Below are 17,772 nucleotides of genomic sequence, written 5' to 3'. Positions count from 1 at the left end.
ACGACCCTGTCACTCAAACTGTGTCACTCAGGAGCCGTCGAAATGATTCACACAGCGATGCATCCATCCATGCATCCAGGGATGAGATGAACTCCTCCATCTGTGTGAGTGTGCAGTTTCTTCCCCCAGGCCATCAGGCTACACAACCAGTAATTCATTGGCACTCAAGCCACTTTAGTTATGTACTTATTTCCACCTGTATATGTATATGTATATGTATATATAGATATATATTTGCACATTTCACTTTAATTTTATGCACAGTTAAATTTGTTTTTTTTTATGCACAATTTTTCTACTTTATCTTCTTCCTTGGTTTTCATTCACCCTTCTTAATTTATTTAATGCTGTTGGCGACGCCTCGTCACCAAGAATTTCAATGTATAGCATGACCCTGTGTCTCTCTGTACAAATAACAATAAATCTTGAATCTTGAATGGCTGAATGTGGCATGTAGTGTTAAAGCGCTTCGAGTGGTCAGCTGGACAGCACTATACAAGAACAGTCCATTTATCAGTAGGGAGCTCAAAGTGGAATTATTTTGAATGATTAGAATCAGAATTATGAGTACATTATCTTGAGACTTATCTATTATTATCTATTATCTATTATATGAGACTTATCTATTATATTAAGATAAGTATATTATAATAATAATAATAATAATGATATATTTTATTCATAAAGCACTTTACATCAATTTAATGACCTCAGAGTGCTACATTTTAAAACTAGCAAAGAAAACTTATACTTATAAATACTAATCTCCACCCACAACTTGTATTCACTGTAGCTTGGAGGTGGAAAGTCAGAACAGTTGTTTTTGCTCTTTTACTTTACCATAAACAGCACATTCCTTTCAGCAGTTATACAGTTCACTTAAAGCGATACTCCGGAGTAGATTCAACCTGGGGTCATTTGAACCGTGATATCCAGCCAAGTAGCCCACCCGCAGTTTTTTCGATATTGGCTGAACATCAGCTGAGTTACTGAGTTATCCCGAATAGCTTCGTACAAGGGTTAATGGATCCTGGCAGTATCTCCAAAATTACCACACTAAAATCACATGCCATGACACCAAACTTCTACAGTAGTACAAATATGGTCTGTACTCACAAAACGATGCATTTGGAAGTTTGAAAATAGTCCAGGAGTTTATTATTATCAACACAAGCCTGATAGCTTCTCTGCTGCTAAAGCTGCGTCGACGTCACTTCTGGGAGCTTCAAAGTAAGATGAGGGTTGATCTACTACTGTAGACAACAAAGCAAGGCTGCTCAATTTCTCCATTGATAAAATAATTTCACAACTCTAAAACATAAAAACTCATAAAAAAACATGTAGAATATAGCATATACTTTGTTGTCTACAGCAGTAGATCAACCCTCATCTTACTTTGAAGCTCCCAGCTCCCAGAAGTGACGTCGACGCAGCTTTAGCAGCAGAGAAGCTATCAGGCTTGTGTTGATAATAATAAACTCCTGGACTATTTTCAAACTTCCAAATGCATTGTTTTGTGAGTACAGACCATATTTGTACTACTGTAGAAGTTTGGTGTCATGGCATGTGATTTTAGTGTGGTAATTTTGGAGATACTGCCAGGTTCCATTAACCCTTGTACGAAGCTATTCGGGATAACTCAGTAACTCAGCTGATGTTCAGCCAATATCGGAAAAACTGCGGGTGGGATACTTGGCTGGATATCACGGTTCAAATGACCCCAGGTTGAATCTACTCCGGAGTATCACTTTAAGAAAAAAATGTGCCAATACTGGCAATAGCAAATGAAATATTTCACGCTTCCATGGTAAGCCATCTTTCTATAAGCCTTAAATTGTGGTCGATAAACCTTATGCGACTTCTTGTTTCCCATTCAGAAGTTGGAAACTCTGACTTCTCTTTTCTTACTATGTGCAGCATCAATATGGAAGCACCAGGGCGACGCTGGAACCGACTATTACAAAAACAAACTCGCAATCATTGGTGAAATGTTGCCCATGTAAGCAACTCTTTTTCATGTTAGATTCTCAAAGCCTGAAGAAAACACAGGAACAAACCAAAAGTGAAGCCTGACCTTTAGTGATCCTATAGTTGGAGATATTATCACATGGTTTTGTTTTTGGATGGCCTATTGCCAAGTGGTATTCACTAGCATTTTCCTAAATCAAATCAAATCAAATTTATTTGTATAGCACATTTCATGTACAAAACAATTCAAAGTGCTTTACATAAAATAAAAGCATTGCAGCAGGGAGTGGAAGAAGGATTAAAAATGCATAAAGAATATAAAGAGAAACAAATAAAAGAATTTAAATGAATTTAAAAACAAATGTATAATTATAGTTTGAAGCTGTGCACAAATTCACATACTGCATAACCACAACTATTAAATGGAAAAATGTTCACATATGTTAATATGGTCAAGAGAAAAATAAAATCTGCTAAAATAGCCTGTTTGGCAGAAAAAAATTCAACACAAAATGCTAAGTTGTACACTTATTGGGAGTGGAGCAGGAATCTTACCGCCTCAGGAAGGTGAAATATTGTATGGACCGTTTCAGGAAAGCCTGCCAAAGCCTTGTAGCCACAGCTGGAGACCTCTGGATCCTGCTCAGGCAAATGCAGAGTCAGCTTGTTCAGTCTTTCAAACATAACCAGAAGATATGAATCTGAAGTGCCAGCACACTGTAGACTTAGAAGCGGCTTCACATGGTTTACTGTGTGACTGAGTTTGTTGCTTTAAGGAAAGCTTAAAAGCACTCAACACAACTCAGTCCTGACCAAAGCTGCATCACTGGATGTGCTGTGCTTAACTGTGTGTGTGCTGTATAATCTGAGAGGGATATAGGAATTATCTGTCAAACCCTTTGAAATACAGCAAATAACAGCCAAACACTCCTCATGCAGGAATTTATATTTTATAACGGAGAATGCACTCACTCACACACAGAGACCAGATATCTGCAGTATACAGACCTTGCTTGTAGCATAATTCCAGAGGAAGCTGACCACCTCATCTTTGAGTTTCTAGGAGAAAAAAAAAGAGATACTTTCTTTTTTAAATTAAAAAGGACCCCTCTTTTAATCACAGTTACTGTAGAGTTTTAACGTAAAGAGTGTACAACCCCATTCAGTAAGTCTGGGCCTTTGGAACTATGGTGACATTTTCTTTCCAATTTCAGTCCAGCACTGGGTTAAACAAGCTTCATATACAGGACTTTACAGCTAGCCTTTCTTGTAATCTTTTAATGTAGTCTAAAGCAATAGTTCTCAAGGATTTCTGAAGTTTTTCTTTCATCATTGGCTACTTTTTCTCATTTTAGTCCAGTCCTTGTACCTGACCATTTTCAGACACGGTATGTTTATTCGAGCATAAAAAAAACAACCACCTCCAGGGATGAACCAGTGTTGTGTCTACACATAACAGACAACTTAGCAAAGGACCAATTTTAGGCGCTTTGTTACCAGCAGCCTTTTACAAAGGCACATCATTTGTTCCCATTTCTTTAGTTGTATCTATGAAAAATGCCAAAGATGACACAGTTTGACAGACAGAAAATAAGATTTTTGTACCAACAAGTTGATTCCAAAAGAGCTATTAGCTGAAAAGTTGGCTTATCTCAGCATGGTGTGCAGTTTGTCCTTAAAACTGGACAAGTGGAGGACAAAAGAAGAAGTGTCAGGCCTAAAAAACTATCTACAGCAGGTGAACAGCATCTGACAGTGATGTCCTTAAGAAAGGAAAAAATCCAGCAAAGACCTGACACAGGAGCTGAGAGATGCATCTGGACCTTCAGTTCTGACGTTCTTGCCTTATGTGCCAATTATGTTTGCACATTTCAGTGACGAGCTGCAATCATTTCCTGTTTTCCTCACATTAAAATGAATGAGTTGTAGCTCATGACGGAGGGAAGATAGCAAGGTTCTGTCCAAAGTTTATCTACATTCATACGTGCAACATTCCCAGCTATAGCTGCCAGTTATGGTCGGTTAACACAAATACTGGTCTGGTTTCTGTGCATAGTTCTACCATCCCAGCTAACCTCTGGAAGTTTAAAGGAAGCTGTGCTCAGTCACTGCTAACATTTTTAATAATTTTATTTTTAAATAGAGTTTTTAAATTAATAGCATATGGAATTACAAAAAGCTTTATTTCTTTGCCATGTTCATATTCCTTTAATCTACTAAACATGTAGCCAAAATGAGTTTTAGGTTTAGCTAAGACTATGGCTAGCCAGCTGCAAATCAAAGCTAGCTTGTCCAAGCTAGCAGCGGTGTGGTTAACAGTCTTTTATTGGCAGGTAATGCAGTAATGCTACGGAGTCAGATTAGCCAGTCCAGAAAATACACCAACACAAAGACACAAAAACAGAAGAATGTAGCTTTCACTCTGTTTTATGCACACGTTCAATTAAAAAAGCTATGATCTCAGAAATTAGAGAACTATTTTTCTGTATCATAAAACATGAGAATTTAAAAAAAATGGGTTTGGACAGTGCAAGAAGAGGTCAATTAAAAAGGCAACGAGTTACATTAGGTACCTCGTACTCCTCTGACTTGACAGTGAGCTGGGGAACCAGTGACAGAAGCTCAGCTATGGCTTTAACCATCAGTGGACGGGAGTCGCAGCTCAGCTCTGGACCGAGACTTTTCCATGTCGAAATTATGTCCACAACCTGTGAAACAGACCAAGTAAAACTTATTGGCAAACCTAAAACCTGGAACCAAGTCAAACCTGAAACCTGGAGCACTGACTAAACGATCTCAGATTTAATCAGCTACCCAGATAACTCAATAAGCTCGATTCTGAGACTGTTAAAGAATTTTGCAAACACACACACAAAAAAAACACATTAGGAGCATGTGCAGTACCTCTGCTCGGCAAAGCTCCTGCAAGCCTTGGAGGGCAAGAGCAGCAGGGGTTGCCAGGTCTGGTTTGTTGCACTGCTTCAGAGTGAGTGAAATGGCAGCCAACATGTCTCCCCCATGCTGGTAAGGCCTAACACACACACACACACACACACACACACACACAAACTTGAAAAGTCTTTAAAAGGTAACTAATAAGAAGGTATTAAAAAGTCTTACATTTCTTTGACAATGGCATCAACTTTGCCCTTTTCTCTGCCAGAAAAGTGTGCTTCCAGCCAGCGTTTCATTACAGAAACACTCAATGCTAACACAGTGATATTTTTTCCTAAGGTAACTATATTTTGACCGCTGCTTTATGTTCAACCAACTTTGCTTTGTGTTATCTTTCTGCCAGTCAGATATTTTTGTTTCACATTGTTCTTCCACACCGTCTCAGAGCACCAAACTGAGAATACTTCCAACAGATATCACCACAACTCAGTCTGACAGCTGGAGAGCAGGGCGAGGTCAGTGTGTGACCCAATTTGTCAGAAACAGCCGTAGGCTACGATTAATATCATAGACTTGTGCAAGACCTACTATTAGAAAGAGTCTGGTTCTACATCTGTTTTAGCTTGATCTAAAGACAATTTGAAGTCATACTTCTTTCATGAGGTTTTAAGTAGTGCCAGAAAACAGTGTTCAGGGAGACAATCAGCTCCACAAAGCGTCTGCGGGTGCTCTGCTGTCACCTGCAGGACAAACTGCTGCCCATTTACTTTGAACAGACTGCTTCAGCTTTCTCATCGTTAACATTTACTGTCCGACTGACCTGCTCCCACAGATGAGTTTTCCTGTCTGTGCTCTGATCATTTCTGTCCAACAGACCATAACCTACAACTTACAGCTTTGTATAATCAGACACGGGTACAACTACTTTGCGTTCCACTTTCCTCGTTACTGGGGTCACTGCTTCGGCCTATATGACTGGTTGCCTGAAAAAAGTGACAGTGACAACACCAGCCTCTCTCTGAAAAGTTCTGAGGTTTTAAACTTTAATGCTCACAACTCAAAAAAGGGCAGAGCAGTCTGAAAAAACACCGGGTAACATGCTTTTCCTCTGAGTAGCCGTTACCCTACACAAATACTAAGTTAAATACCCTATTGTCACTGAGAACTGAAATGAAGTGCTCGTGCTCAGAAAAAAAAACGCTATTTGGACACAGCCCCTTATTTTGCAGTCAGTACAATAATAATGTTAAAGCTGGTGGAAAATCACATGCTATAAAAGCTATTATACGTTTCTGAAGTATTAGCTTTTATATTTTAAACTGGCTTTGCTGTCTAAGTTCGGGTTGTCATTTGTGGTTTAATATTAACACAAGGCGTTATTATTGTAATAGCTGGGGCAAAAAAATGATTTTCAGTCAGTTATTTGGTCTGTACAACATTTGTAAGCATACAAAAACATCTTCATTTTCAGAGGTAAGATTCTCCAGAACGGTTTCAAAAGGGAAAATTGATCATTGACTCAAACAGAGCACAGTGAGAAAGAGCCTTCAGTCCGGAAACGTGACAAATGGTCACTTGAAGCCTTTTGAATCAACCAGACATGGATCAGTGGGGCAGCACTTTGGTCACTCCTTATGGTAAATGCATGTTATTTTTATCTGTTGGTCCATAAATCTAATTTACTTGACAAACAATGTGTGGAACCAGTTCCAATATGAGGGAAAACATTAATGAGTGATGTAAAAAGTATATAAATTTATCAATTCTATGAACACTTTTATATCATAATCCACCAAATTGTGTTAATATCTTATATGTTTTGTAAAATATTTGCCTTTTCATACTAAAAAAAAACATTCACATCCTCAAACTGTGCAAAAATATATTTGTTAAGAGTGGCAGCATGATATTTACTTGATTTCAAGCCTCACAATATTATCAGTGATGTATGTTGATTATAACTCAAATAAATATGAATGGAGATGATACAATGGTAAGATGACTTTTTGTTTAGTCTTATTTCTTATTAAATCAAGCAGTTGTTTTTGTCATGGGAAGGAACACTACTTATTCTTGTCTGTGTTTCCTCATTAGAACATTTAAGGGACCAGTAGCTCCTACTGGGACCAAAGCACAGTCCTGATAAGGCCCTAGGATTAGGGCTAAGGTGAGAATTTAGGTTAGGTCAAGGCTAACGTTAGGCTCTACAATCTACATTAGTCAATAGAAGTCAATGTAATATGGTAATAGCAGGGCTTGTGTATGTGTGTGTCAGTGTGTGTGGTTCCGACCTCTCCCTGCAGATGTCCCTGAGACAGGCGGCCCTGGCCAGGATCTGCTCCCACTGGGTTTCCCTCCCCACCACCCCCCTGGTGTCCTGCTGGCCCAGCAGACGTTGCAGCTCTGGGTAGACTCGGTCCTTCAGAGTCGAACAAAGAAAGCAACAAAAGAAAAAATTTGAGAAGAGAGTCTAAATTAACGAGTGTGACAGTAATGACGGTCATTATTTCTACAGACCTGTTTCTTCCATAGAACAGTCATTAGACGCACTGATACAGCTCTCAGCTTGGGAGCACTTGCCAGCATGTGGAGAGTCTGCAGCACCATGGGGACGCATAGCTGAAATAATTCAGCACATGAGCACATCAAACCACCGAAATAGTAAAGTTAGACACGACAAATGACTATGTGACAGTAGTTTGTAAGACATTACACATGCCAAACGATACTTGTTGTAAGGTAGGACAGCGGAGTGCATAGGTGGTCCGTACCTTATGAGTCCCAAGGTTGGGCAGGCAGCTGAGCACGGCGTGAACCAGCCTTGGATTCTTTTCCTTGGCCAGTTTGAACAACAGCACAGAGATGAGGGGGGGCACCTGAGGACACACATTGGAAGTGAAGTGAAGTGAAGTGAAATTTCCAAAGTGCTTTACAACACAAAAACAACAATCAGGTACAGAAATACAGAAATAAAAACATAAAAAAAAATTAAAAAAAATCAGACAGAAATACAGATACAGAACATCAATCAGGTCATTTTTAGCTAACAGTAAGATTGGTATAACTATAACAGAGCAAAAGTAAATTTAGCTAACAGTAGGATTGGTATAACTATAACAGGTAATTTGAGTAAACTAACAAAAGCTAACAAACATGGATAAACCTTCCTCTAAGAGGAGGCATTTAAAAATATAGCTAATAACAGAACGGTTGATATAATGAATAATAACAAATCTTTAAAAGACTTTCATCTGAGAGGAAATATTAAGGTTGATACAGTGGTAATAGGTCTTAATAGACCATTTGAACATGACGAAGTTTTCCTCCTAGTGAAGTATTGATAAGATCAGAAACATGGATAAGCTTTCCTCTAAGAGGAAGCATTTAAAAAGCCGTTCAATGGTCTATAAATTAATGGGAACTTGGAGCTCATCAGGTTGAGTCTAACAGCATGTTTTCAGTTACTTGGTACAGTCTTGTTTGTTTTGGTATTCGATTGTACAAAGTACCTTGCAACAGATACTAATCCGTTTTTTTTTTTGGCACCATCTCAGCCAATTTACAAAGCAAGCCCAGTGATAAGCAATAGAACGTGTGGAAACAATCACCTGTGGGTCTAAACAACGTCTCTGCAGCACACAGCAACACACTTCCCTGTTCTATGGAGTCATTTATGAGTTCAGCAAACCATTTACAACATAAATCATGGAAATCTCTGTTGTGTTTATGAACTGCTTATACAGATTTACTGATCAATCTTTTCTTCTCTGCTGAATGGAGTTGAGCTCTGTGGTGCTCAGTGGGTGCGATCGCTCCCAAAAATATATTCTAAACCACTCTGAACTAAGACTTCTCTGAACTAAACTCCTTCTGTCTAATAAGCACTCTATAGTCCTCACCTTTAAGTCAGTTTGCATAAAAGTATGTGCGGAATCATTGCAACGTAATGAATACACACACAGCCAAGTTCTCCCTGTGTTGCTGCAGCTGAACACACGCTGCAACCATAAACAGGTTCCACTGTATGTAGGGAAAATAAAGAGCCATGCAAAGTCCAACTGTACTGGACCGCATTGTGCTACGTAACGGAAAACGTTTTTAAGTCTTGTCCTCCTACCTAAGGTTTCTTGCTTTTTTTTTCTCCCACTTAAAGGGATAATCCGGAGTAAAATGCACTTTAGATCAATTTACGGGATGTTGGGAGTACATACGTTGAGTTGACATCAAAATCATGTCATTCGGATGTGTTTTGAGAATTTCGATTTGACCGTTTTTAGCCAAAAGTCGTTAGCCTGGAAGTCATTGGGGCATATCATGTCACCGCTACAAAACGCTATTTTTATACCTCTTCTACAGCTCCAAACAACATAACACTTACGTGGTAGTGAGTAGAGGGTCCCTAAAGCCAAACCGAAGTGTCCCGAGGTCTTCATGTGGTCGGATATAGAGTCCAGAATGAATTTAATCAAGCCAGTACCTTTCCGGAAATGTTGCTGCTGCAGCTGCCGCTTAAGACCGTGGTGAAGTTGGTTTGATATTGGTTTGAAAAAAAAGACACCTTATTTCCTTATCGTGAATATCTGTCGAATATCCAATTTCAAACCAAGTTCACCACGGGTTAAGCGGCAGCTGCAGCAGCAACATTTCCGGAAAGGTACTGGCTTGATTAAATTCATTCTGGACTCTATATCCGACCACATGAAGACCTCGGGACACTTCGGTTTGGCTTTAGGGACCCTCTACTCACTACCACGTAAGTGTTATGTTGTTTGGAGCTGTAGAAGAGGTATAAAAATAGCGTTTTGTAGCGGTGACATGATATGCCCCATTCACTTCCTGCTAACGACTTTTGGCTAAAAACGGTCAAATCGAAATTCTCAAAACACAACCAAATGACATGATTTTGATGTCAACTAGACGTATGTACTCCCAATCATCCCGTAAATTGATCTAAAGTGCATTTTACTCCGGATTATCCCTTTAAGAAAACTTCATTGGGGAGTCTCTCCTTAGATTTACCGATTACTGGGCCCAGTGGTTTCAGTGCTGGTTGAAGGCTTGTGCAAGAGCAGTTTGGATGGAATTAAATGCATATTTTTGAGTGATATAAACACATGGAAAACAAATGTTTAACCAGAAATGTACTTTATTACAAAATAACAAAATAAACTGAATAAAATAAATATCTTTCTTAAACAGAAATCTGTCTTAAACTTAAAATTGTATAAATAAATATAAAACTATAGATAGACAATAACAAAAGTGCAAACAGACTTGTAAACTTGTAAACATATTTAAAAATAGAACTTATGAACTTAATGCACAACTCTACTCAATGCAATTTTGCATGCACAACTCAACGCTACTTTTTCCATCTGTACTTCCTCTGAGCTCTTGCTGCAGCAAGGAGCTGTTTGTCTTTGAGTCAATCTCGACCAATGAGATGAGCGGGATTCCGTATTGTCGTACTCCTTTATTAATGTGCTGTCAGCTCATTTGTCACAGAGCAGGAGAGGGCCAGGGAGCACGTTTACCTTACATTTTCATACATTTTATGGACTATTTTTGATTCTCACGATAATACGGGACAAAGTGCGTCCCTTTTCAGCTCAATACAGGACGCATACATTTGTTTCTAAATACGGGATGATTCCGTTTTTCAAGGGACGGTTGGCAACCCTAAGTGTATTAGACAGCTATCACATTGAACTGGTTCAACTCTATATCCATGTTGAAGCTCTTTGAAGGTTGAAACAAACTAAATTCTGCAGAGGTTGTGGATTTCTAAACATGGTGTTGCTCTAGTTGGTCTCCATAACCCAAACCCAAGCCCCAAACGTCAGCGGTTATGTGCTCAGGCCCTGCAAAGAGTTGCTACTGTAGTACCAGTTTTTCAGTGTTGGAGCCACTGAAAAAGTAATCAGTACAAAAAGTGGTTCTACATTAGGCCATGGCTCTGAACGAGCACTGGAGCTGCAGTGGACAATCCTGGGTCAGACTAACTGACAGCATGTGTCGTGTGCTGAGGAAAGGCTTACAGCACTTACACTTGACCGTACTCTGGTAATGAAAAGCTCAATAGATTAATGATTAAAGAGTGGAATGGAAGAAAAGACAATGTGGAGTGAACACTTCACTGTTCCCTTTAGCGGTGATTGTCGGAGTCGGAAAGAGTCCAGATCCTTGGTCACACAATAACTCTGCAGTGTAACAGCCTTTAATCAACATAAATCAACTTGGCCGTTGCATAGCAACTACTTCACCTGCATGGTTTGAGAGCCAGAAAGGGGGGCACAGGAGAAGAAAATTGAGGTTTTCCTTCAAGCTTAATCATTTAAAATATCTGTTTCAAAACCAAACAAACTTTAATCAATAATTATGACACCAACAATTGTCATGAGAAAGAATCAGAAATTATTACTCTATGTGCAGAGAGCGGTCAGCTTTGTGATTCCCCTCACCTGATAAAAAGCTCGTGGAAAGTGTTTTCTGCTGTAAGCAGGCAAATGTGAGGTGATGAGCAGCAGCCAGGAAGGAAATCCAGTGGATTCAAATGTGCCAATAACAACTAACAACACCTCAAAGCTCAGACACAAGTGGCACTCTGGGAGCAATTAGAGCAGCAGGGGAATACATGCAGGCTTCTTACAGGCCTGTGTAATGAGGAGTCTATAACACCACGAGGTACTTCACATCATCCCGTGGCGCGAGCGACTCCATTTACAGTCCCAGGAGGGCAGAGGACAGTCTGTCAGTTAAAAGCTTGGCAGAATATTCAGCAGCTAAGGAAGATGAAGGGTTTTAACGGCAGCGCTATTTTTGTGATTTGAACACATTTCCATCAATGTTTGTGCTAAGTCTAAAACACTATGCTTCAAATTCTTTATAGGCTCGATAAGAAAAGATCCATTGAAGCATTCAGAATCTCAGAAAATAATCTGAGCTAACAGAGACCACGTCAAAATATTTGCTTTGTCCAAACAAAAGTAATGAAAGAAATGACTCTGACAGTAACCAAAGCTGTCAGATAAATAAAGTTAAGAGCACAATCAATTCTTTTAAAAAGCAGCGGATAGGATGAAAGTATGATAATGTTTTGGGTTGCACTTCATTAAAAGCAATAAGGTTATTGGGATTCACCAAAAAAAAAACAGAAATCTTAGTTTATACTTAGTTTATAGGTTATACTTTTAAAGATTTTGTTCCAAGAGAACATGACTCCAATGACTTCTGCTCTAAACTCTGCATCAACCGCCAGCCACTATTGTGTGACATTGAGAAGCAATTACAAATGTTTGCCTTTTATGGTATATCTGAACAAACAATTGATCTTCTTTAAATAGATGCCAAGAGATTAAAGTCATAGACTAGAAGAAATCAATACCTAAAACCCGACGTTGCGTTGTTTTTCGTAATGAAAACATTCATACTTTTTCACATACAAAAAAGAACATGAAAGAAAAGTCTAATTCCAGGTTAAAAGCCTGTGATTAGAACATCTTTACAGAAGGAAAGTCGGGAGGGTTTTTCCTGGAGAAGCATTCTCCTAGATGGAAATATGAGGGAGTAGGTGTAGCACACCATCCGTCTCCAACACCCAGAAGCCAGCCATGATGCAGAAATGATGCCGTCAAAAAAACACGTTGAGGATAGTGTGCCGATCCCCTCCACACCACTAGGGGTGTGCCCCTATTGTTGCGTTCTTTTGTGGGTTTTGGAGAAGGTGGGGTCATCTCCATCGTCTCCATCATGAGGGTATGAGCTGCACCTGGGCTCGTAGTGCTCAACCTTCCATTCCTCCTCCTCCAGACATGGCGGCCCAGAGAGAGAACCTCATGCGTTCTATCCACGCCACCACTGGGCGCTTTCTTCAGTACGAGTCACTGAGATGGGATTCTGTCCATGAGTTTTGTCTTGGTAGAAATAAATGAAGTAGTATTTTTGCATTTACCCCCTCTTCACTCTCGTTTCTGGTTGTGGCCCCAAGAGCCAGGTTGTAACAGCGTGGAGGAATGAGTTTAACATTTGGGGGGGACACATATGGAAAACCTGACGGATATAAAATTATTTTTGTGTGGGACAAATGCACCTGTCTCAAATATTGTTTCCTACGCCTATGTATGTGTCCACTTTAGCGGGGACACTTTCGTTCAATGACTTACCCCCTGAGATTTTATCAGGGGGTGGGGTGGAAAGCTGAAGATATTTGTGTTCACACATGCCACTGCTCCAGAACAACTCTAGAAAATTCCAGGACTGCAGGGCATCTGTGAACACGGCTTAGGACTGACATTCCCAGTCAATTCAGCCTGAGAGCGGAATGTATGATGCAATGAGAAGTGAATAAAATCCCAAACATTTCAACTTAGGGGCAAAAAGACTGCAAAAAGTGGACTTGTATTGCTGACATGGCAAAAAAAAAAAAAGCCCTTGTACATGACTAAAATACAGTTTGTCAGTGAACATTAGGAAACATCCAGCAGACAAAATCAACATTTGGTCTAGAGATTAAAAACTCCTCTTCAGGAGAAGAACCCCCAGACATTTGTCGGGGCTTATTGGTGAAAATAACGAGTTGCTGTTTCTCTTTGGGAATTCACTCATGCCAGGCAGAAGAGGCTCAGTCCCACATCAGTGTGTGCTCACACAAATGAAGCCGGCATCATTGAATCAACTAAAGGTGCATTCCCACTGGTGGAACCTTTTACAGTTCCTATAACCTTTTCAGGAATAGGGCCGTTTTTCCCCTCATTCGGACATACAGGAACTCGGGACTAGGGATGGGAATCGAAAACCGGTTCTTGTTGAGAACCGGTTCCCAGTGTTTCAATTCCTTGGAATCGTTTTGCAATTTTGTTTTGCAAACGATTCCCTTATCGATTCCAGTGGGAGCGAATGGCATCCAGTGCAGCCAACAGTAAACATGGCGCTGTACAAAAGCTCGAAAGTTTGGTTACACTTCCCTAAAAAAGACGACAACAGGGCAACTTGCAAAGTGAATATTTCACCAAAGGGAGGAAATACTACCAACATGCAATAACTATGAATGAATGTCGCGTTTTCGATCTGCTCCGGACTAACGTTGGTGAATCTGAACCCAGCAGCAGCAACTAACTTACAAACACTGCCTATCATGTTAGCACCATTTGCCTCATTGTAAAAGCTGCTGTTAGTAACGGTTAAGGTTAAATGAATGCCTTCTCAGGCATTACATTTAGATGAAATCATGAGAGACAGAGCCTGACTGGCTCAGAGCCAGAGGCTGGTGGTACTACCCCCAGTTCACGTCTACCTCCAGCTTCTCCTTTCACCAGAGCAGGAAGAGTTCAATTACCCAGGCCATGATAGACCAATGTGGACCTCACCGTTGTTGGGTTTGTAAGGTCATGACTCGTGTTACTTCTAAACTAAACAAAGTTGATGCTAATCGACCGTTTTCCCCCCAAATGAGAATCGATAAGGGAATCGATAAAGAACCGAACTGTTAAGCAGAATCGAAAATGGAATTGAAATCGTAAAAATCTTATCAATTCCCATCCCTACTCGGGACCACGGCCCTCGGTTCCAATAACCATTTTGGATCCTTCTCCGAGGCTGCGTCTTTTCTGGGTTCCATAGGACGTCGGTGTTTGCTGGTTGGTGGCTACGCCCCTTGTTGGATTTCCGCTTCTTCATTTCCGTTTCTTGTGGCCCCGGCATTTTTAAAAACTACTGTTGCAGATACGAAAACAACAACACGGACAGAGCCACTGATAAATGGACCGACGAAGAAGTCAACGCTCTTCTGGCCATATACGCCTCAGAGGGAATTCAGAGATGTTTTGAAGGCTCGCGGTGGAACATAAAAATGTTCACAACGATAAGTTTTCTATTCGAGAAAGCGAGTGTGGCGCTAAAGTAACACGTCGCTGTCGCAGACGGCTGCGTCGCATCAGTCCCCATCGAGGTTCCGACTCATGTGCGACTGCAAAATGAAACAGTTCCCCTGGGGAAGGCCAGCTCATAGAACGAAATTCGAGGTGGACCGTTCTTAGAAATGCTCTGTCCGAATGCGGCTTAAGATAGACTTAAAGAGTTGGTTTCACACCTGTTAACACATTGCTTGCTGGCTCAAAGGCATATCAGCAGCAGATCGAATTTCACCACTTTGTGCGCTTTCACATGTGATATCGATGCGCAACGAAGACACATCCCTCCAGGCTTGCAAGGGATGTGTGAAAAGGCTTTGTGACACACAGTGGTGGTTTGGAGTTGTTTCACTCACCCAGGTTGGTTCTGGGCGGATTGTAGTGATCATGAATTTCACATCCAAGTTAAGAGTGCTTGAAGACAATGGACCTCATGCATGAATTTGCGCATTCACCAAACGTTTCGTATTTTAAGTTTTCTTTCAGGTACAAACAGAATTCATGAGTGATCCAGACCTGTCGTAGGAGTTTCGTAAAATAGTCGGCTGTTATTCCAATCAAGTTTGCTGGACTAATGGATTGTATATTTAATTACTTTGAAGAAAACATAAATAAATATATACATTATACCCCATAATGATGCTGACATTATTCTGTTTGACTTAAATTATGCACTAATTGAAGGTTCATTTGACTCTGTATATAACAAGGTTAATGGGAAGCGGAACCAGCGGCTGACTTGTTACTTTTGGATGCCTTAGCGCGTCAGGCTCTTTGAAGAGAGCGTGTGCTCCGAAAACGTGTAGATATCCTTGTGGAGACAGACAAATGACTGACATCGCGATTTAGATTACAAAGGACTATGCTGCTGTAAATATGCAGCTTGCTGGAGCCACAACTCCAGAGAGAAACACGCCGTTCAAACCCAATTCCACCACACGTCCAGGTCCTCACCACTCTTGGATTTTTGGCCACTGGAACCTTTCAGAGGGAGACTGGAGACAGATGGGGGGTGTCCCAGTCCTCTGTGAGTCGTGCGCTCCCCTTGGTCATCAAAGCTCTCATCAGTTTATCACCCATGGTACATCAAATTCCCATACACCGCTGTCCAACAAGTACACATTAAGAGGGACTTTCATGTCATGGCTGGACTGCCAAACATAATCGGAGCAATGCATACGCATCAATCGTGCTGAAGGCCAGGTGGGTGTGTCTGGATACAGCGTTTATTTTCATATCAAACCATTTCTTTTTTATTTTGGTGACATTACGAACAGGTGACACGGAATTAACAGCACTCGTAATAACTTCCCATTTCTTTAGCAGGTCCCGTAATTCCACTGCTGACTGCTAAAAATGACAGATTTTCCTTTCTGGATCTCTGAAAGCAGAATTCAGTCTCAGAGCCCCTAAAGTTGTTCTTTTTGCACCTTGATGCCATTCTCATGACTCAACACTTCCTGGCACAGGAGACAGGAAGTGTAGCCTTATATGGTATTATTTTGGGAGTGGAGTATGCAAATCTACTATCCTCGTGCACTTTAATTACACAGGGTGGCATTCATCATTTACGCAGGTCGTTTACACACTTTTTCCGAAAGTTAAGAGCGTTTGTTGAATCTGACGTGGCGTGTTCGTACGAGACCTTCGTACGAAAAAAGTGAGAGAAATTTAGAATAAAAATACGAAAATGTGAGGCCATCTGTAGGAAAGCTAAACTGTAAATGGACCTTTAAATATCGTAATGTTCTTCAGTACAGTTGCAAACCCAGCAAAAGCTGAGATGTATGGAACGGCCAAGAATAAGTCCAAGATTCGAATCCCTCTAAAATGTCATTAATACCCATTAAATGTGATTTAATGGGAACAATTGGACAAAAATGGACTTTTTTTTTTTTATGTTCAATGTTTTGGGTTTTTTTTCCATTTAATTTATTTTAAAAGGGGGAATGAAAGAAGGAGGAAGAGTGATGGGAAGAGAAAGAATATAGAGGCACGGGGGGCTTATTTCAAGCAGCACAACTCCTCAGATATCTTACAAACGAACTTCAGCAAGCCAATATCAGAGCTTGTGCATAGCTTCTAAGATGTTGTTCTAAAAAAGAGCATAATCTTCTGAGGCCAGAGGTGCAGAACCATCCAAAATTATCCAGAACTAGTCTAAAACTTAGATGCAGGGTTCTAGCTAGCGCAAACTTGCGTCGCGGCCCGCTACGCTATAATTTTGGACCGCTACGCTTATTTTCAATACAGCATAGCGGCATTTTGTCTGTATTTATTTGTACAATAACGCCAGATCAATGCCATTTTCACCTTTCTGACAAACTTGACACATTTTTCGCGATGGCAGCCAAGAAAGGTTGCGCTGCCTGTCAGTACAACCGCAGATGAGACTGTAGCTCCAGGCAGAGGCACTCCGCGTCCGCGGCTCCTAGAATCTCTGGTAAGAGTGCTCCGTAGCCATGGTTACTCACACACCCAGAAGCGCACACGTAAGGGGATTCGGCAGAAATCATGTTAGCTGTAGCCTATTTTACCCGTCCCTATTTGAAGTAAGCAAAAACGGTCAAGGTTGCTGTGCTTTTTCAAAGCTTCTTACATACAATATGTGATGAGCTGATCAGGTTATCATTTAAGCTGAACGTGCAGTTGACTTGGCGCTCGAGAAAAGAACAGAAAACATTCCTCTCCACGAGGCGCGATTGACTGAAGGCGCTAGCATGGTTGCTGTGTCTGTCACGGTGGTGGCGGACCGTGGCGTCAAAATGACGTTTCAGGCCTGGCGCTTGCCTTGAAAAGACGGCGCAGCGCGTTGTCGTGCACCAGTCGGTTTTTGTTACTTGGCTGCGCCGAGAACAACGAACCGGATGGACCGATGTGAGGCCAGGCTCAGTCAGGAGGTGCGTTTGTACAGGCAGCTGTACGAAACTGCAGTGAAACAGCAGAGTTCCTGGTTATGTCTAAGTTTTAATGTCTTCTGACAAGGTCCACTATGAAGGTA

At 40.8% G+C, this 17,772-nt stretch overlaps 1 protein-coding gene across 1 annotated transcript in view; it reads right to left on the bottom strand.

Annotated features, from left to right (window-relative positions):
* The window catches only part of focad (focadhesin), an 86,949-nt gene that overhangs the window by 33,854 nt on the left and 35,323 nt on the right, over positions 1-17,772 (bottom strand). Inside the window, exons 12-18 of the mRNA XM_075450597.1 lie at positions 7,635-7,739; positions 7,381-7,482; positions 7,155-7,282; positions 4,873-4,999; positions 4,542-4,676; positions 2,977-3,027; positions 2,524-2,607 (exon numbers count right to left, since the gene is read on the bottom strand). Coding sequence (XP_075306712.1) covers positions 2,524-2,607; positions 2,977-3,027; positions 4,542-4,676; positions 4,873-4,999; positions 7,155-7,282; positions 7,381-7,482; positions 7,635-7,739 — 732 coding nt within the window. The remainder of the gene's footprint in view (positions 1-2,523; positions 2,608-2,976; positions 3,028-4,541; positions 4,677-4,872; positions 5,000-7,154; positions 7,283-7,380; positions 7,483-7,634; positions 7,740-17,772) is intronic.

This window comes from Odontesthes bonariensis, chromosome 19, assembly GCF_027942865.1.
Source record: "Odontesthes bonariensis isolate fOdoBon6 chromosome 19, fOdoBon6.hap1, whole genome shotgun sequence".
NCBI lineage: Eukaryota > Metazoa > Chordata > Actinopteri > Atheriniformes > Atherinopsidae > Odontesthes > Odontesthes bonariensis.
This window is presented reverse-complemented; position numbering and strand designations above follow the sequence as displayed.